Here is a 21,363-nt window from a genome sequence, read left to right as displayed (position 1 = left end):
ATAACAAGAGGATTTCAGTATAGGAGTATAGGCGTTCTCCTGCAGTTGTATAGGGCTCTGGAAAGACCATATCTGGAGTATTACATTCTGTTTTGGTCTCCTAATTTGAGGAAGGACATCCTTGTGATTGAGACAGTGCAGCGTAGGTTCATGAGATTGATCTCTGAGATGGTGAGACTGTCATATGAGGAAAGATTGAAAAGACTAGGCATGCATTCACTGGAGTTTAGAAGGATGAGGGGGAATCTTATAGAAACATATACAATTACAAAAGGACTGGACAAGCTGGATGCAGGAAAAATGTTCCCACTCTTGGGCGAGTCCAGAACCAGGGGCCACACCCTTAGATTAAAGGGGAGGCCATTTAAGACTGAGGTGAGAAAAACCTTTTCTACCCAGAGAGTTGTGAATTTGTGGAATTCTCTGCCACAGAGGGCAGTGGAGGCCAAATCATTGGATGGATTTAAGAGAGAGTTAGATAGAGCTCTGGGGGCTAGTGGAATCATGGGATATGGAGAGAAGGCAGGCACGGGTTATTGATTGGGGGCGATCAGCCATGAATGACAGTGGTGGCTTGAAGGGCCGAATGGCCTCCTCTTCCACCTATTTTCTATGTTTCTATGACAAAAAAGTAGTTGCGACACTTGAAAAAACACCGGTGCGTCATACGTCATCACGCTGTGTCACCACCGCATCATACATCATCACACCGCATCACGCCGTATCACGCCGCGTATTTTTCAGTGACATGATACGTCAGTCAATAATGCCGGCAGTCGCCGAAAAAAATCGCCAAGTGGGATAGGCTCTTAACTGTTTATTAAATCTTGGGATATTCCCAACCTCAACTACCTCATATGACAGCTTATTCCATTCACCCACCACCCTAAATGTGAAAAAGTTACTCCTCAGATTCCTATTAAATCTTTTCCCCTTCACGTTGAATCTCTGTCCTCTGGTCCTTAATTCCCCTACTCTGGGCAAGAGGCTCTGTGCATCTACTGAATTATAGTAGTATTGCTGGTCGGTTCTAAACAAATAAGTGATTGGCATGGATTCAGTGATTCAACGTTAAAGTCCTGCATTAGCACTGTAAGACTGAGAGTTCAAATGACAAGTTTGTTCATATGTGTGACAATACCAGAAAAAAGGGACATGAAGGCTGCAGACTTTCACAAAAAAAGTTTCATCAAATTCCTTTGGGGAACTAAACCCATAATGCATGTGATCTTGAAATACATTAGCAATCAATTAACAGGGCAAGTAGCTGGCATGTGATTTATGGTTAAGTTACCTAAAGCATCCTAATGCATCCTAATGGCCTTGTGAAGTTCTTGTAGTGCAACATTAAACTTAGGGACCAATCATCAGAAAAATGTGAGGTTGTTCATGTTATTCTTTGGTTGCAGATTTTTGAGTCCTTTAGTTAGACCAAGAGCGTCGGAGGTTAAGAGGAAACAAATAGAAGTGTATAAAATTATGTGAGGCATAGATAGGGTAGAGAGTCATAATCTTTTTCATGGAGTGGAAATGTAAAAAACAAGAGCAAATAGCTTTAAGGTGGGAGGGGCAACGTTTAAAGGAGATGTGCGGGCAAGTTTTTTACAGAGTGGTGGGTGCCTGGAACACCATGCCACAGGTGGATGCAAATCCAATAGGGGCATTTAAGATGCTTATAGAGAGGCACAGCGATGTGCAGGAATTAGGATCACGTGCAGGCAGAGGAGATTACTTTAACTTGGCATCATGTTTGGCGTGGACTTTGTGAGCCGAAGGGGCCTGTTCCCTTGCTGTACTGCTTGATATTCTAAAACCGAAATGCTGGCAATATTCAAACATTGTCTTTCAAGAGGAAAATTGTTTCAAATCAATAACCCTCCACCAGAATTGGAAAAGTGAGAAACCAAGTGTTTTTAACATAAACGAGACAATGAGGGTGCTTTTTTTAATTTTATTTTTATTGTCACATATGTTAATTGTTAACACAGTGAAATCCGTTTCCTTACAAACAGTCCAGTAGAGTATCACCATATCCCTGACAAGCAAGTATGCAGGAGTAATCTACTGAGCCACATCCAAGAGGCACCATGTTTTGTTGCCATGTTCAAAGTACACTCTCTAGTCCTAACGAATGGTGCCTGTTCCAGGCAAGTCCCAGGCTGTTGCTGGTCTCCAGCCATCTCCTCCCTTGGACATCACGTCCCTCTCCTCGCCCGTCCTTTGTTCCCTGGGGCACCTCACATAGCTGACCACGAGCGAGCGGTAGGCCAGACCCTGGTTCCATCTCCTCTCCTACCAGCTTCGCTCCCTGCCCGGATGTCACTTGCTACATCCTTCTGGTCTCTGGTCACTGCACAGCCAGGCCAGCGGTCCACTGGGTCTGTCGAACAGGGGGTCAGCTCGGCAGCTTCCTCCTGCAGGCTGCCCTAATTTAGAGTCCTCCGTTTGGTCACGGGGTCCTGCTGCCCTCAAGCTATGATCCGCTGCACCCGCAATGCGGCTGCTGGACCAGCTCGATGGCTTCCCCCCCCAATGCCGCGATCTCCATTGAGAGGACCCGCCGTCCGGCTTCTCTAGGGCCGTGGCCTCCTGGGAGAGTCTGCCACTCGCGGTCTCCTGGGAGTGTCCAATGGTGCACACACTCTGGTGGTGGTGAGGAATAAAAGGGATGTCTGTGACAGGCTGCAGGCTCACGTTATACAAGTGACACACTGTTTTCAGAGCCACCTGGTTAACAGATGACCCTGAGAACACATGAAAAGATAAAGAGAGTACAGATGAGTGAACATTATGCCGTCCAGATGTACAGAGTTCCCAGGGTTCTGTACATCCGCCAGTACAGAGTACAGATGAATCTGAGAACAGATTGACAGATGAACAGAAACGGACACAAAGTGCTGGAGTGCACGTGGCACCATGGGGCAGCGGTAGAGTTTCTGCCGTACAGAGCCAGAGACCCGGGTTTGATGCTGACTATGGGTGCTTTCTGTATGGAGTTTGTGTGTTCTCCTCTGACTGTGTGGATTTTCTCCAGGTGCATCAGTTTCCCTCCCACACTCCAAATACATGCAGGTCTGTAGATTAATTGGCTTCTGTAAATAGTTCCTTGTGTGTAGGATAGAACTAGCAAATGGGTAATCATTGATTGGCACAGACTCGGTGGGCCAAAGGGCCCGTTTCCATGCTGTATCTCTAAACTAAACTAAACTCAGCGGGTCAGGTGGTATCCCTAAAGAACATGGATAGGTGACGTTTCAGGTCGGGGCCCTTCTTCAGAAGAAGGATCCTGACCCAAAAAGTCATTTATCCATGTTCTCTCGAGGTGCCACCTAACCTGCTGAGTTACTCCAGCACTTTGTGTCCTTTCTGTACTTCAGCATCTGCAGTTCTTCATTTCTACAACAGATGAACATAGCCACCCTGGTTTACAGATGAACAACAACAGTTAAAAAGAGGTGTGATGAAAGCAAAAAAAATCATGATGAAACTCAGGAATGTGATGCACAGTAATTGCTATAAATCTGAGCCAAAAGACCATGCTGGAAATACCAGCAGTCAGTAAAGCAAATCACAGAAAGATTTAAGAAATGAGCTGGCGAAAGAGGTGATTCATGTGGATATACTGTAAGTTCCAGTGTAGATAAGCTGATCAATACTATACTGTCAACATCAAAGTCAATGGAGTTAATTTAATGTGGGGTGATGTAAAACAGGTGATAGTGAATCACTAGTACAATTTTCATCTCTCCTACAGGTATATATTATTACCAATATGTTCATTGGAAAATAATAATTGAGGTGTAAAAGAGGTTGCCAATTTACTATTATTCATTTGAAAGCTCTGCACAAATCTAACCTACTGTTTCTGTTATGTGTCTGGGGTTTCCTCAAAAAAGCATTTTCACCATGCATCTAATTTTGATGTTATAATATCTGTCCTGCCACCTGCATCCATATGTCATTTCTTGTAGTTTCCCAAATGCGCTTTGCCAAGAGCATATGAATAACCACTGCATGTCACTGCACGTCAACTTGAAGCACGCATCATTAGTGAATTACAAAAAGAATGGCTCCCAATCAAGCTGCATAAATTTCCATCTTCTGATTAATTTTTAATATACAAACTTTGAGAGACAAAACACTTAAGAAATTAAACTCCAGAAACAGGAAATACAGTCCTATGCACTTTAATTTAAATGTTATTTTCTTCCAGTTCTGTTCCAATAAAATTCCAAAGCTATGATTGTTTTTATATTTTAGTCAATCTTCTGGAGTCAGACCAGGGAAATCACCTCCGAGTTCAGTGAAATCACTGCTTCCTATATGCCTCTTGAGTCCACCCTGACTGGTTATTTGGTGGATGGCTTGAACTGGTGTGGGAGTGGTTCCATCAACGGTGAGTGATGTTTGTTTTTATGGTCGAAGGCATGAATTACCATCAACGAACAGGTTCCTTGGCAATGGAGCTATGAACACTTTGGATTATTAATAAAAACACAAACTTAAAATAGTGTTCATAGAAAAATCATTGACATGATCTTCTCTATAAAGTCAATAGCTTATTTATCTTGCCTAATCCTGCCTAGGTAGGAATCAAATTATCATGGCAAGGACATCATAAGCAAACTTCAACCCAACTCCCATTTGTACTCTTAAAATATCTTGAGGGCTGAGATCTCAAAATTTAAGAACTCAGACAATTTTTGTTAAAACTGGATTCATATTGCAGTCTATGCATAGATGTTCTACTGTTAAGTATACATCACTTTCCACCTGAGATCATCTCACTACAGCACCGGTGGTCACAGTCATCTGCCACTGAGCCATTCGGTGATATGGCTCTTGCTAGGTTTCAGGTCTGCTTCCTGAAGCAACTTATTAAAGCCCCTGTCCCATGATGCGAGTTCACCCAAGAGCTCTCTCGAGTTTAAAAAAGAATCAAACTCGTGGTAAGTACATAGAATGTACATAGGACCTCGTGGATGTCCCGTAGCGTCTCGTAATGCGTACGGCAGGTACTCGGGAAACGCGGTAAATAACGGCAGGTGCTCGGGAAACTCTTGGACATTTTTCACAGTGTGACAAAACTTCACGAGGTATCGCATTTCCCGAGTACCTGCCGTTAGCATTACGAGCCGCTAAGGGACATCCACGAGGTCCTACGTACCCGCTACGTACATACCACGAGTTTGATTTTTTTTTAAACTCGGGAGAGCTCTTGGGTGAACTCGCATCGTGGGACAGGGGCTTTAGTATTTCATTGAGGATCATAACCTGCAATTGCAGGCATGTTTAAAGTAAAGTAAAGTAAAGTATCCTTTATTGTCATTCAGACATTTCAGTCTGAACGAAATTGTATACCTTGCAGTCATAACATAGAATAAAATAGCAAAACACACACTTAACACAGTTTAACATCCACCACAGTGAGTCTACCAGGCACCTCCTCACTGTGATGGAAGGCAAAAGTCTTAAGGTCCTTGTCTCTTCCCTCCTTGTTCTCCCTCTGCGTTGAGGTGATCCAGGCTTCCGATGTTGACATGAGTACCAGCGTTTGAGATTAAGTGGCCCTTCACAGGCCACAGAAACTGACTTCAGCTGCACTCTGTACCCAAAGAGCAATATTGCTAGAAACCTTATTAACTCGGTGGGGGCGCTGCACGGCGGCGCCCTGTCAGCAGCGTGTCCGTTTTTTTCAACCTTTTTGTTTTTTTAGTATGTTTTAAAGTATGTATTTTGTGTTTCTTTGTATGTTTTGTGTGGGGGGTGGTGTGGTGGGATGAGGGGGAAACCGTTTTGGCCACCTCCTCCACGGAGAGGTGACTTTTTCCAGGTCGCCTCCCCCGTGGCCTAACAGCAAGGATCGGACGGCCTTTCCCGGAGACACGCCTGGGGCTTCAGCGACGGGCGTAGCGTGGACTCTCGGCGTGGAGCGGGCGAGCCCTCGCTGGGGCTCGCTGGAGGGGGAGCGCTCCGTTTTGCTGGCCCGCAGCAGCCGGCAGCCTGAAGCTGTGGTCTGCACAGCTCCAGCTGGCGCGGCATCTACAGCCCGGGATCCCTCGCGGTGGACCCGGGAGAAGAAGGAACTTCCACTGCCGGCCCGCGGCCAACTTCTACCGCGGACCCGGCATGGACTTAACATCACCCCTGGAGGGGAGCTTCTACCACCGGCCCTGCGGTCTGCGGTGCTTCTGGCTGTGGCGGGGACTTTAAATCTCGACCGCCGGCCTGCGGCCTACACCAACCTAAAGCCGCGGTCTCCAGTGGGGAAGAGCCGATCCTGGACTGACTCTGGACTCTGGTCCCGACCACGGGGGGGAAATGGAGGAGGACTGGCCAAATTTTGTGCCTTCCACCACAGTGATGAATGCTGTGGTAGATGTTTGTGTTAATTTTTTTTATTGTGTATTGTGTGTTCTTTATCATTGTACCGCTGCTGACAAATTCATTTCACTTGCACTTTATGTGCAATGTGATGAATAAAACCGTATTGTATTGTATTGTATTGTATTAGAGGTCAATCTCTAGAGTTAGATGACACCTTAACTCTCTGCTAAGTAAAATGACGTGTCTGACACCTTTGTTTGACAGTTCAGCAATGATCGAAGCCACAAATCCATATTTCCAGCAAGATCAGAGAGTCGTGATCAAAGCATATGTGGAGCTTGTGTTCCTTTCAAGTGGATTTCTTCATTCCTTAAACAATCAATCAATGAGTTCACACTCCCTTTGTGCTACCTTCTTCAATTGTTTCATAGCGTCCTTGCTTGGGAACTACTGAAAATATAAACTTTTCTTTGAGAAAAAGACCAAAATCAAATCATAATGCTGTAAAATTGATTTTATTGATTGACTGTTTTCAATTACTTTTTTTTTTAAAGTTCATAACTTTTTAGTATGAACAAGAAAAGGAACGCTTTTTAAGCAATTTAAATATAGTGGAGGTGAGATTTCTCTTTTTGTTAATGCTTTCATTATTTTCAAAATATTTTGTGGCCTGGAAATCAGCTGAGTGATCCCATCTCAGAAATCATTTTGTGGATAAAATATGTTTAAATTCAACCCATGATGTCCTTCATTCAAGACTTAAGCTCCTTCTATGTCATTACAGAGTGAAATCTGTATATTACATAGCAATGTTAAAATGAGAGATCCATGAAACAGTTCAAATGAAGGGCATCGTATATTGACCCAGGTTTCCAGGTACTCAGAATCATAGAGTGATACTGCGCGGAAACAGGCACTTCAGCCCAACTTATCCACACCAGCCAACATGTCCCAGCTACACTAGTCCCACCTGCCCACTTTTGGTCCATACCCCTCCAAACCTGTCTTATCCATGTACCTGCCTAACTGCTTCTTAAACAGGATAGTCCCTGCCTCAACTACCCCCTCTGGCTGCTTGTTCCATATGCCCACCACCCTTTATGTGAAAAAAGTCACCTCTCAGATTCCTATTAAAATTTTTCCCTTTCACCTTAAACCTACATCCTCGATTCACCTATACTGGGCAAGGAATTAAGTGCACCACCCGATCTATTCCTCTCATGATTTTATACACCCAAAATCACCCCTCATCCTCCTGTGCTCAAAGAAATAGAGTCCCAGCCTACTCAACCCTTCCTATAGCTCAGAACTTCTAGTTCCAGTAACATCCACCTAAAAATGTCCATCCTTGTAATTTACGTTCATCCACATACTTGATGTTCTATGGTAATTTTCCTGTATAGGATTGAACAGCAGTGACTGGAATGTTAGCATTGAACATAATGTGAATTGTAAATGACTAACTTGCATTGCAGGACCAAATTATGTATCGTGCCCGAGCTGGAATGATTGTGAAAACAATGCAGTCCGTTCATTTTGGAGATCAGCATCAAAGATGGTGAGTTGTTTTTTTTTTTGCAACAATGCATGTTTTGGTGCAGTGTAGTAACATTAGAGCTGCAACAGTGCAGTAGCATTAGAGCTGTAACATGATAGTTTGAACTATTCTGGCTGCAAAATTCATTACTTACTCAAAATATAACATGGTGGGGGTGGTCTTGATTTCATTGAGACTGAAGGATAGGAGACAATAATTGTACATCTTGTCTACAGTATGCATCAAAGGCACAAGGAGTGGTGACAGTGATGCTGAATGGATCCTCAACTGCAAACGCTTTCAGAGACACCAGGTACTGATGGCACCAAGATAGCAGAGAGATAATGCCAGAATTCCTGTTAACCTCAGGGAAGCTCCTGGATACCTCAGAGGAAAGAAGGAGAAATGTTTCTCTGTGGTTTCTGGAGATTTTCCTGCCAAAGAGGGTGTGGGCTATTGGAAGATCCTGTGTAGGAATTACTGTTGCTTATTTACAGTTGATAGAGCACAAATATATACAGAAAATAATGCAGGAAAATGCTAGATGCAGAAAAAATGTTCCCAATGTGGGGCGAGTCCAGAACCAGGGGCCACAGTCTTAGAATAAAGGGAGTTCATTTAAGACTGTGAGAAAAAACGTTTTCACCCAGAGAGTTGTGAATTTATGAAATTCCCTGCCACAGAGGGCAGTGGAGGCCAAGTCACTGGATGGATTTAAGAGAGAGTTAGAGCTCTAGGGGCTAGTGGAGTAAAGTGATATGGGGAGAAGGTAGGAACGGGTTATTGATAGGGGACGATCAGCCGTGATCACAATGAATGGCGGTGCTGGCTCGCAGGGCCGAATGGCCTCCTCCTGCACCAATTTTCTATGTTTCTAAAAAGAGCAAGAAAGTGGACAGCTTTTGGATACAATCGGCCTTCATGATGAAGGATAACTTAAAACAGCATCTGCTGACCCTGCACCACAGCAAGTCACAACCAAGGTTCACAATCAAGCTGAAAAAGCAGATCTAGCGTTTGCTATGAGTCTGTAACAGTCTTGCCCACTAATCCAATCTCACAGTGTTATAGAGTCATACAGCTCGGAAACAGGCCCTTCTGCCCAACTTGCCCATGCTGACCAAGATGCCCCAAGTACACCAGTTCCTCCTGCCTGCATTTGGCCCCTATCACTCTAAATCTTTCCTATCCATGTACCTGACCAAATGTCTTTTAAATGTTGTAATAAACTCTTCGGACATTGTTCTTCCAGAAGGCCTGAAACTGAAAACCAGCACAGTGAGAACCAGTGGAAATATTCACAATAAATATGTAATCATTTGGCCAATAGATCCCAAAGAATGATAGCTTCCTTATTATAAAACAATAGGAGGCTCTTTGGCCCATCTGGTCTATGTTGCCCCCATCAGAATAACCCAATCAGTCCCATTTCCCTCTCCCTACTGTTGCGTAGTCCTGAAACTCCCCCAATGATTCTTTTGCCATTTACCTACATTTGGAGTAATTTATAATAGCCAATTAACCCATCGGATTGTCCCTGGGATGGGAGAGGAAACAGGAACACTCATTGAAACCCATACAGTTGGTGAGAGACAGCACCTAAGGTCAGGATAGACCCCGAGTTCCTGCAGCTGAGGTAATTTGGGCAGAATAATAGCTGGTTGTTCTCTTCAGCAGTCTGTTTCATTTAACATTCTCACAAATGTACCAGGGTATGTTAATTCACAGATGATAAGGTGCCAGTGCAACAATAAATAATAAATTATAAAATAAACATATTACACATAGTGGAATTCAAGGTCTTAAATATGAAATATTCTCTGGCTGCTTCCACTTAATTCAGTGTACAGCTGAATGTAACGATGATTTCAATATCTTTACTGCTTCTGATTATGTTTTTTTTTCCTATTTTCAGTATATTTGCTGAAATAGAAGTTGGAAATTTAGACAAGGCGAAGGTCGCCTTAGTTCGTCTTTGGATCATCGATAATCTTATGGGACCTGACATGTGAGAATTTACGGTTTTATTGTCCACAATTCATGCTCTTATTACATGCAGTACTTATTCCATCATCACTGTACAAATTGCAATGGTAACACGAATTGATCTCCAAAAGATGAAACCATTGAGGGGAACCATATAGAGATACTGGCTGAATCGTTGTAAAAAGGGCATGTGGGGATGGTAGACATTTAGTGAAAAAGGTGGGAAGGGATTAGGAGAGAGAGTGGCATGGAATAATTATCACAGATGTGACACAACTGGGGCAACAAAACCCTGGAGATAGATTCAACACTTTCCTCTTCAGCTACATAACACACAAAATGATATCAAGGCCTAAAATAGAATAGGAAGCCTGGGTAAAAAAATCTTACTTTTCTGCGACCATTTCCAATAGCCACAATTTGCAAGGCAAGGAGTGTCAATTTAATTTGGCTAGAAGGTAATGTTCCTGAATCAGAAAGTGAAGAATCACGCTCTTCCTCGAGACAAATCGAGTGAGTGATGACCAAAACCTGATCTCTTAACTCTGGGTTAACATCATGCTATCCAGCATCCAGAATTCCTATTGGATTTGTGGTATTATGGTAGCCCACACTATTACCATTATTGCAAAAAGAGGGACTGAATCCACATCTCTGAATCCATGATTTATTGGGTGTGCTTGTCCCCCATCTTAAAGGTCAGTGGGGCTGCATAATCTTGATTTTAACGGAGCCAGAACAAGGGCTCAGAATATCAAAACTGTGAGAAAGGACAGAATCTAGCACTGGACCAATTCCATGTGATTCTAGATTCTAGATTCTCACCATAAGAGATTTGACTTTGGATCTGGCCTTGAGAAAAAGCAAGAGATTAGAAAATATATTTTTGTCCAGGTGCTAGATACCTTGAAAAAAAATTAAAAAGGGGTCAGGGAAACAGCTAGAAAGTTTAACAAAGGGAATACCATTTCTAGAGAATGTGGGATAAATAGATTCCCCTCTAGTAAGATCCCGTGATCCATTGGCTAAACTATAACATTTTGGTGAAAGATGGAACAGTTTTGTCTATTCATTCTTGAGAAAGTGCCTGAGAAGAAATTCATGATTTTTTTCATCTCTGGCGTACAAGATAATAAAGGTGAACGCAGAACATAATTTTAATCTGAACCTTAGAGTCAGTGGGAGACTAGTGTCACATCTAGTTGAAACAGATTACCAAAAGATGCCAAGGCAACAGGGTTGTCTTAGCGGATTACTTTAACTTCTCCAATATTGACTAGGACTTGCTCAGAGCCAAAGGCTTAGATGGAGCAGAATTTGTTAGGTGTATCCAAGGTGATTTCTTGAAAATAGTTTATGGAGAGTCCAACCCGTGAAGGGAATATTCTGGACCCTGTTCAGTTAAGAGATACAGTGTGGAAACAGGCCCTTTGCCCACTGAGTCTGCACCGACCAGCGATCACCCTGTACACTTGTGTTAGGAAACAAGCCTCACCAGGTGACTGGTGTTTCAGTAGAAGAGCATTTTGGGGGATAGTGATCACAACTTCATAAGTTTTACGATTGTGTTAAAATGGGATAATTCTGGACCTTGCAGGAAGATACTAAATTGGAGCAAGGCAAATTATGTTATTAGGCAGAAGCTCGGGAGGGTACACTGAAACAGTTGTTATTGGATATGTCCACATGTGGGAGTTGATTAAAGGCCAATTGATCCAAATTCAGGACCGAAGTGTTCCAGAAAGGAGGAGGAATAAGGATGGCAAAATAAGGAAACCATGAATGACCAAAGAGGTTGTAAATTTGGTCAAAAGGCAAAAGGAGTTTAGGCATAGTTTAATAAGATAAAATCAGACAGGGCCTTATAGCAAGGGGGAAAGAACTCAAATGGGGGATTGGAAGGGCCAAAAGGCACCATGAAGCGGCTTTGGTGAGTTGGATTAAGGAAAATCTCAAAGATTTTTATAACTACATTAGAAACAAGAGAGTAACCAGGGTGAATGTAGGACTGCTCAAGGATAAAGGAGGAAATTTGTGCTAGGGATGTCGGTGAGGTATAAAGAAGTAATAATAATAATAATAATAATAATAATAATACATTTTATTTATTGGGCGCCTTTCAGACATCTCAAGGACACCTTACATAGATTAACAGGAATATAAACATATAATCAGAATAAAATAAATAATAAAGACATCACAGAAACACAAATTAAAAACAGAATTCAGTCCAAAAACAAAAAATCAAAAACACAATGTGAAGAGAGAGCAGCGGCAGCTAAAGCGCACCAGCGTCCACTCTCCCTTCACGGCAGTAGTTTGTATCTGTTTTCACAAAGGAGAAGGGCATAGAAGACAGTGGGTTTTGTGTGGAGAATACTAGCATACAAGGGTATTTGAGATAAAGAAGAAGGCGGTGTTGGTGCTCGTGAAGATTATTAAGGTGTATTCATCCCCAGGGCCTGATGAGATCTCACCCTCTCCTGGACCATTATTGAAAGAGGCAGGAGAGAAGATAGCAAGAGCCTTGATGAAGATCATTGCATCTTCTCTAGTTTGTCTTCATTGGTCAGAGCATTCAGTAAAATAATCCAGGTCATGATCAAGGGCTTTTCATAGACAATAGTTGGAGTATTGTGTGTAGTTGTAGTAGCATTACAGGAGAGATGTGGAGGCTTTGGAAAGGGTGCCAAGAAGGTTTATCCAAATGATGTCTGGAACAGAGGGTACTAACTACAAAGAGTGGTTTTACAGACTTGCGAGAGGTGGAAAGGAGATGTGAACAAAGTATATAAAATTATGAAAGATATAGACAAGGTAAACAGTGAGAACCTTTTTTTTCCAGGATGGAAATACCATAGAAACATAGAAATATGGAAAACAGGTGCTGGAGTCGGCCATTCAGCCCTTTGAGCCAGCACCATATTCAAAATATGATCATCGCTGATCATCCAAAATCAGTACCCCGTTCTGGCTTTTTTCCCCATATCCCTTGATACCGTTAGCCCCAAGAGCTAAATCTAAAGGGCCTGTCCCGCGAGCATGCGACTCCATGCAGCAAGTGCGACCTAATGTGGTCGCTTGAGCCGTATGGCCTCGAGGGGCCGGTCCCACTTCGATCGCCGGAGCCGTATGGAGCTGGTCCCGCGGGGCTCCGAAAAACTGACCGTGTTCAAAAATTCCGCGCGGCACAATGCAATACTCCAGGTACACTCACCAGGGCTCTGTACAACTCCTTGCTCCTAAACCCAAATCCTCTCGCAATGAAGGCCAACCTATTCAAGTCACCCTGAAGCCTCATAGTATCCTTCTCGCAGCTAACACTTTCAACAATTATTGTGCAACCGCAAACTTAGGGTGTACATTTAATTCCATCATCAAAATTGTTAATATATATTTTAAACAACCGGAGTCCCAGCATTGGAAAATGATCACTAATGCATCCACAATTTCTCGGGCCACCTTCTTGAGTACTCTGGGATGCAGACCATCAGGCCCTGGGGATTTATCCATCTTCAGTCCCGACAGTTTACCTCACACCATTTTCTGATTAATGTGGATTCCCTCAGTTCCTCCCTCCCACTAGATCCGCGGTCCCCCAGTATTTCCGTGAGATTGTTTGTGTCTTCCTTAGTGAAGACAGAGCCAAGTACTCATTTAACTGTTCTGCCATTTCATGTTTCCCATTAAACATTCCAATATCAAATAACTAGCTGGCATAGCTTTAAGGTGAAAGAGGCAAAGTTTATAAGAGATGTGTAGGCAAGTTTCTTAGACAGAGAGTGGTGATTGCCTGGAATGTGCTGTAGCGAGTGTTGGTGGTGGAAGCAGATATAATAGTGGTATTTAAAAGACATTTGGATAGGCACATGGATATGCAGGGAATGGAGGGATATAGATTACATGCAGACAGGTAAGAGTTGGTCTTGCTTTCATGTTCAGCACAGACATTGTGGACCAAAGGGCCTGTTTCTGTGCTGTGCTGTTCTATGTTCTGTGTTCTATGTTCTAACCATAGGAAGTTCAAAAGCAGTCAGGATATGATAAATTGTATGTGTTCCCTCAAGTTTGTCCGAATTGTGATAGCATAAAATTAAAAATCTTCACTTTACATCTTGTCCTGGAACCCCCGCTGACTAACAATTTCCAGGCCAGTGGGAATTATACGAAAATTATCAGTTGTATTGCACTCAACATCAACACTTTGATTTCCAGTGAATCCTGTGGTAGCGGCAGTGTCGGAAAATTAGAATTGATTCTGACGGAGAAAGGAATAGAGTACGTTTGCGAAGATAATCACAGGTGTGTACCACATCAAGTTTATATTTCAATCCTTAAACATCTCAAACTTTCATCCCAACCGTGCATTAACGTTTTTCTTCCTAACAAAGCATTCACTTTGAAATGGAACTAAGGTGCTTTCTCCTTCAATAAATACATTCCTAGAAAGGAATAAATGGAATTATACCTATATTCCTTCCAAAGGAATTCCTTCAAGTGTATTCTAAAAGCACAATCGAATTTTGGTCTTACTCTGAGCTACAAAGGAGACAAAAAAATACCTCAACTTCACAATGCCACCCGGCTACCAAATTCTGTTTTGGGCTCTAGTCCGCAAGAAAGGTATATTAGCACTGGAGAGGGTCCAGTGCAGATACAAGGCAGCAATCCAGGAGATTAAAATTTGCAGACTGGTGAATAGAACTTCTTTTTTTGTTTCTTTGTTTAAGAAATTAACTAAAATAGATCAGGTGTTTAAGAAGGAACTGCAGATGCTGGAAAAATCAAAAGTAGACAAAAAATGCTGGAGAAACTCAGCAAGTGAGGCAGCATCTATGGAGAGAAGGGATAGGTGACCTTTCGGGTCAAGACCCTTCTTCAGACTGATGTCGGGGGAGGGGCGGGAAAAAGAAAGGAAGTAGGAGGAGACAGTAGGATTGTGGGAGAGCTGGGAAGGGAAGGAAAAAGCAAGGACTATCTAAAATTAGAGGTCAATGTTCATACCGCTGGGGTGTAAACTACCTAAGCAAAATATGAGGTGCTGTTCTTCCAATATGCGCTGCGACTTACTCTGACAATGGAGGAGGCCCAGGACAGAAAGGTCAGATTGGGAACGGGAGGGGGAGTTGAAGGTTCACGAGATTGATCCCTGGGATGGCGGGACTGTCATATCAGGAAAGATTGAAAAGACTAGGCTTGTATTCACTAGAGTTTAGAAGGATGAGGGGAAATCTTATAGAACCATGTAAAATTATAAAAGGACTGGACAAGATAGATGCAGGAAAAAATGTCCCAATGTCAGGCGAGTCCAGAACCAGGGGCCACAGTCTTAGAATAAAGGGGAGGTCATTTAAGACTGAGGTGAGAAAAAACTTTTTCACCCAGAGAGTTGTGAATTTGTGGCATTCCCTTCCACAGAGGGTAATGGAGGCCAAATCACTGGATGGATTTAAGTTAGATAGAGCTCTAGTGGCGAATGGAATCAAGGGATATGAGGAGAAGGCAGGCACATGTTATTGATTGGGGAAGATCAGCCATGATCACAATGAATGCCGGTGCCTGCTCGAAGGGCCAAATGGCCTCCCCCTGCACCTATTTTCTATGTTTCTATGTAAGTGCTGGGCCACCAGGAAATCAGGTTGGTTAAGACAGACTGAGCGGCGGTGTTCAGCGAAACGATCGCCGAGCCTGCGCTTGGTCTCTCCGATATAGAGGAGTTGACACCTGTATCAGCGGATGCAGTAGATGATGTTGGAGGACGTGCAGGTGAACCTCTGCCTCACTTGGATAGACTCATTAGGTCCTTGGGTGGAGTCGAGGGGGGAGGTAAAGGGGCAGGTGTTGCCTCTCCTGCAGTTGCAAGGAAAAGTACCTAGGGAGGGGGTGGTTTGGGTGGGAAGGGACAAATTGATCAAGGAATTACGGAGAGAACGGTCTCTGCGGAAAGCCGAAAGGGGAGGAGATGGGAAGATGTGGCCAAGCAGTAGTAGGATCCCATTGTAGGTGACGAAAATGGCAGTGGATTATATGTTGTATGTGATGGCTGGTAGGCTGAAAGATGAGGACAAGAGGGACTGTCCTTGTTACGAATAGGGGGAGGGGGAGTAAGAGCGGAGCTGCGGGATATAGAGAATGTTATTGATTGGGGAAGATCAGCCCCCCCCCCTTCCCAACCTCACGTTCACCACCAACCAGATGCAGGATTGGACTAACGATTAGCTCAGCCATTTGGGTATGATTCTGCCTCCAATTTTAATGTAAAAGGCACATACATTACCAAACAGTCCACTACAGACGTTTTTATACTTTACCAACAGGAGACCTCATTTCACCTCTTCTAATGTGCTCAGCATCCTCAGCGTGAACTAGAGTGATTGGCTGATAGGTTTTTTTAAATATTTTCCTGCGGGCCTTTCTGACAGTCATGACATGTGAGGGAATGCCCCAGCATTCACTTGGAAGTTATTTATGCTCTAGAACTTTTTATAGATTGCCACAGACACTGAACAAAGTGTGAATGTTTTTGTATAATTACTGGAACCCAGAACGGACATTAACTGAGTATCTGGATAAAAATTAACCAATTATTGAGCCGAGTTGAATTTTGAAATAAATAAGAATGTATAATAATATCTGAATGCATAATAAGGTGTGAAGAGGGGTTCAGACCCAAAACATCACATCCTTTTTCTGCTATTATGCTGCCTGACCCATTGAGTTATTCTAGCACGTTGTGCCTATCTTCAGCATAAACCAGCATCTGCAGTTGCTTTTTACACATGTATAATAAGCCTGTTTGGATATCTGAGAGTGTAACTAAATTGGTAGATAAGGGAATGCCAATGGATTTTATTTTTGATGGATTGTTAGATGGAGGTTATTTTTAAGAATTGTAAATTAAAGACAGTTGATGGAACTCTGAGGGTATAGAAATAGTAGCGACCTATCGGCTTGGATGGAGAATTAGTTAAAAGATGGAGATAGAAACCTAGGATCTCATAGTGTAGCTCAGATTTGGTTTGTTAATCCTAAATTGTGAAAATTGTTGCTGTTTTCTTGACAGGCCTGTTCAAATACTGCTGTGCGTTACCAAAGCGGACTCGCCAACCTGCAAGTTAGACCTTGCCCCATAACTCTAATGCATTGCTCACAAAAGGCTTTGACGAGAAACTTCTAGAGCCACTTGCATAATGAATGTCTCATTATCCAAGTGTGTATTGTTATTGTCAAATTTTGAGGGGATTTTAATTTGATTTGTAATTTTGAGATGTATGTGTATACAATAAAGAAGGGAATGACATGTAGACATGTAACATAGTTAATTATCACAATAAATGAATGTGCTGATGAGTGTCCCCTTTAAGCCATGTTGATTCATCCTATCAAAGATGCTCCTTGTTCCAACCATTCCCTTCCCTAACCTTCCCTTCTACTGAGAATCTATTTTGTTCCTAGTTCTGTTGAAGGGTTGTAGACCCAAACCATTGAATGCTTTTCTGACCACAGATGCCACCTGACTTGATGAAATTTTCCAGCACTTTTGGTTATAAGAAATTAGTAATCAGATTGGCAAAGTCCACCACACTGATTTGGGGAAAGTCCTACATAACTTAAGGCAGAAACAGCCTTAAAATGGCTCTTTCTGGGCCTTGGGTGGAAGAAAATATACCCCTGCTGTTCTTTTCCAAACAGAGAGCCATGCTCCTTTCCATACACGGATCCTTTTGAGGTTTAATGACCAGGTTTCCAGAAGCTTCAGGGCCATTAGTAATGTGCCCACAATCTAAAGATTTTCCCCACCACTGGTGCACAGGTGCCACCAGCTTCTACACCACAGGCCCTTCTGCCCACCTTGTTCATGCTGATCAATCCAGCAAAGGTGATGGGATATTCAGAGGTGCCTTGTCAGCTACATTGTAAATTTGTAATTCGATGCAAAGCTTTTGTCAAACTCAAAATATAGAAGGAAACAATATTATTGTAGCTATTGAAATTGTATTAAACCACTTGCTGTTATCTTTTTCTGAAAAGTATAAAAACTTGATGTACTTTGAGTTTGGGAGATTCAAAGTGAGTCTGATGTCTGTTACTTCTTGACAAATAAAACGTTCAACCATGCTCCAAGTAACTTAGTTCACAGCTCATCAGTACTCCTAGATTTCTTCAACATGGCTTCTCCTTGACATTCCAAAGTGCAATACCTCTCCTCTTAAATCCACTAGCCCACCTTCCTAATTGATCTTGATTAGTAAACACTTCTTCACTGTCCACTCAATCTTCATCTGCAGAATGTTAACTACACTGTCATGATTAATGTAGATGAAATGCAGTGGATGCAGCTCTACTGGACATGGCCTCAAACAGAAACTATTTCCTCCCTAGCTTCACCCTTCTTCCAAGGTGTGCTAGGGCCTCAGATTTCATGCGACTTAACCTTCCAGACTGGCCGTCCATGTGGGATCTTGTCAAAGCCTTTTTAGTCCATGCCAACACCATATTGCCCAGCTTAAATCCTCTACTGTCATGTGACATAATACTATGATCATGGTACAAATAATCAAGGCTTCTGATAAATTGTGTCCCTATCATAGTTAGGTGCAAGAAGATTCGACCCTATACATGCCATTACATGATCATGATTGCCATCCACAGTGCGCACCCCCGATCCCTTTAGCCAAGGGATAACTACCTCTTAAATATAGCCAATGAACTGGCCTCAACTACCTTCTGTGGCAGAGAGTTCCAGAGATTCACCACTCTGTGTGAAAAACACAGAAAAACTCTGTGTGAAATCCTCTCTGACAACGTTCCCATGCTGACAACAGCTCATCAGCCTATAGTTCCATGGCTTCTCCTTGCTTCTCCTCTTAAATAACACAATAAATAGACACCCGTCAATCTCTATACATTTGTTTAGTTTAATATTGTTTTTACTGTCAGGTTACTGGGAGGTCAGGACCACACCAGCTGGTGAGGAGAGGACCGTTTCATATTGGTTATTTGTCCTGACAAGGCTTCCGCTATGGAAGACTAACATGATTTCCTGCCATCCCTGCGCAGTTAAGGGATAAACGTTTTCAAACATTTACTGCAAATATATAACACTGAAGTCTGATAAAGTCCAATTAAAGATAGTTCAAAGGTCTCCAATTAGGTAGATGGGAGGAGGTGGGAACCAGCTGGTGGGGTGAGACGTTCAGTCTTTGAAATTGTTTGCTGTGGTCATGCTGCCCCGAGGAGGTGTGTGACGGGGTGAGACCAGTCTTTGATGCTGATCCAGTGTTGTGATGGATCCTTTTATCCACCTCACTTCACTTTAAAACTGCCAATACCTCCTCTTTAGTAATTTGTATATGATCTAATGGAGCAGAACCCCTATGTCTCAATTCCTTAGCTTTCATAAAATGGATGAGAAATATTCATTTAATAACCCTTTTCCTGTCTCATCTTGTGACTCTACACAAATATAGGTACACTAAACTTTAAGGATACCTGTTCTTTCCCTAGCTATCCTTTTACTCTTAATATATCTGTAGAATCTCTTAGGATTTTAGACAATAGACAATAGACAATATGTGCAGGAGTAGGCCATTCGGCCATTCGAGCTAGCACCGCCATTCACTGTGATCATGGCTGATCATCCACGTTCAGTACCCCGTTCCTACCTTCTCATCATATCCCCCGACTCTACTATCTTTAGAGCTCTATCCAACTATCTTTTGAAAGCATCCAGACAATTGGCCACCACTGCCTTCTCAGAGAATTCCACAGATTCACAAATCTCTGGGTGAAAAAGTTTTTCCACATCTCCGTTCTAAATAGCCTACCCTTATTCTTAAACTGTGGCCCCTGGTTCTGGACTCCCCAACATCAGGAACACGTTTCTTGCCTCCAGCGTGTCCAATCCCTTAATAATCTTATACGTTTCAATAAGATCCCCTCTCATCCATCTAAATTCCAGAGTATACAAGCCCAGCCGCTCCATTCTATCAACATATGACAGTCCCGCCATCCTGGGAATTAACCTCTTGAACCTACGCTGCACTCCCTCAATAGCAAGAATGTCCCTCCTCAAATTTGAAGACAAAAACTGCATACAGTACTTCAGGTGTGGTCTCACTAGGGCCCTGTACAACTGCAGAAGGACCTCTTTGCTCCTATACTCAACTCCTGTTGTTATGAAGGCCATTACCTTTCTTCACTGCCTGCTGTACCTGCATGCTTACTTTCAGTGACGGATGAACAAGGACTCCCAGATCTCCTTGTACTTCCCCTTTTCCCAACTTGACACCATTCAGATAATAATCTGCCTTCCTGTTTTTGCCACCAAAGTGGATAACCTCATATTTATCCACATTAAACTGCATCTGCCATGCATCTGCCCATTCACCCAACCTATCCAAGTCACCCTGCATCCTCATAGTATCCCCCTCACAGTTCACACTGCCACCCAGCTTTGTGTCATTTGCAAATTTGCTAATGTTACTTTTAAATCCCTTCAAAATCATTGATATATATTGTACATTGCTGTGGTCCCAAGCCTTGCGGTACCCCTCTAGTCACTGCCTACCATTCTGAAAGGGACCCTACACTTTATTTCCTGTCTGCTAAACAATTTTCTATCCATGTCAGTACCCTACCCCTAATTCCATGTGCTCTAATTTTGCCCACTAATCTCCTATGTGGGACCTTACCAAATGCTTTCTGAAAGTCCAGGTACACTACATCCACTGGCTCTCCCTTGTCCAATATCCGAGTAACATCCTCAAAATATTACAGAAGGTTAGTCAAGCGTGATTTCCCCTTCATAAATCCATGCCGACTCGGACCGATCCTGTTACTGCTATCCAAATGTGCTGCTATTTCATCTTTTATAATTGACTCCAGCATCTTCCCCACCACTGACGGCAGGCTTACTGGTCTATAATTCCCAGTTTTCTCTCACCCGCCTTTCTTAAAAAGTGGTATAACATTAGCTACCCTCCAATCCACTGGAACTGAACCTGAATCTATAGAACATTGGAAAATGGTCAGCAATGCGTCCACAATTTCGAGAGCCACTTCCTTAAGTACCCTGGGATGCAGACCATCAGGCTCTAGGGGTTTATCAGCCCATCAGTCTATCCAACACCATTTCGTGCCTAATGTGAATTTCCTTCAGTTTGTCGGTCACCCTAGATCCTCTGGCCACTAGTACATCAGGGAGATTGTTTGTGTCTTCCTTAGTGAAGATGGGTCTAAAGTACTGTTCAACTCGTCTGCCATTTCCTTGTTCCCCATAATAAATTCACCTGTTTCAGTCTTCGAGGGTCCAACTTTGGCCTTTACAATTTTTTCCTCTTCACATAGGTAAAGAAGTTTTTACTATCCTCCTTTATATTCTTGGCTAGCTTGCCTTCGTACCTCATCTTTTCTCCCCATATTGGCTTTTTTGTTATCTTCTGTTGTTCTTTTAAAAAAAATCCCAATCCCTGGCTTCCTGCTCATTTTTGCTATGTTACACTCTTCTCTTT

General features: G+C 42.8%; 1 protein-coding gene across 1 annotated transcript in view; it reads left to right on the top strand.

Moving 5' to 3' along the window:
- The window catches only part of LOC129699137 (ADP-ribosyl cyclase/cyclic ADP-ribose hydrolase 2-like), a 263,707-nt gene extending 246,510 nt beyond the window's left edge, over positions 1 to 17,197 (top strand). Inside the window, exons 5-10 of the mRNA XM_055638808.1 lie at positions 4,261 to 4,396; positions 7,803 to 7,885; positions 8,101 to 8,177; positions 9,780 to 9,872; positions 14,066 to 14,152; positions 16,914 to 17,197. Of these exons, the coding sequence (XP_055494783.1) occupies positions 4,261 to 4,396; positions 7,803 to 7,885; positions 8,101 to 8,177; positions 9,780 to 9,872; positions 14,066 to 14,152; positions 16,914 to 16,983 (546 nt within the window). The 3' untranslated portion in view covers positions 16,984 to 17,197. The remainder of the gene's footprint in view (positions 1 to 4,260; positions 4,397 to 7,802; positions 7,886 to 8,100; positions 8,178 to 9,779; positions 9,873 to 14,065; positions 14,153 to 16,913) is intronic.
- The last annotated feature ends 4,166 nt before the right edge of the window (positions 17,198 to 21,363 follow it).

Source organism: Leucoraja erinacea, chromosome 1 (assembly GCF_028641065.1).
Source record: "Leucoraja erinacea ecotype New England chromosome 1, Leri_hhj_1, whole genome shotgun sequence".
Taxonomy (NCBI): Eukaryota; Metazoa; Chordata; class Chondrichthyes; order Rajiformes; family Rajidae; genus Leucoraja; species Leucoraja erinaceus.
The sequence above is the reverse complement of the archived record's forward strand: the minus strand, read 5'-3'. Positions and strand labels throughout refer to the sequence as shown.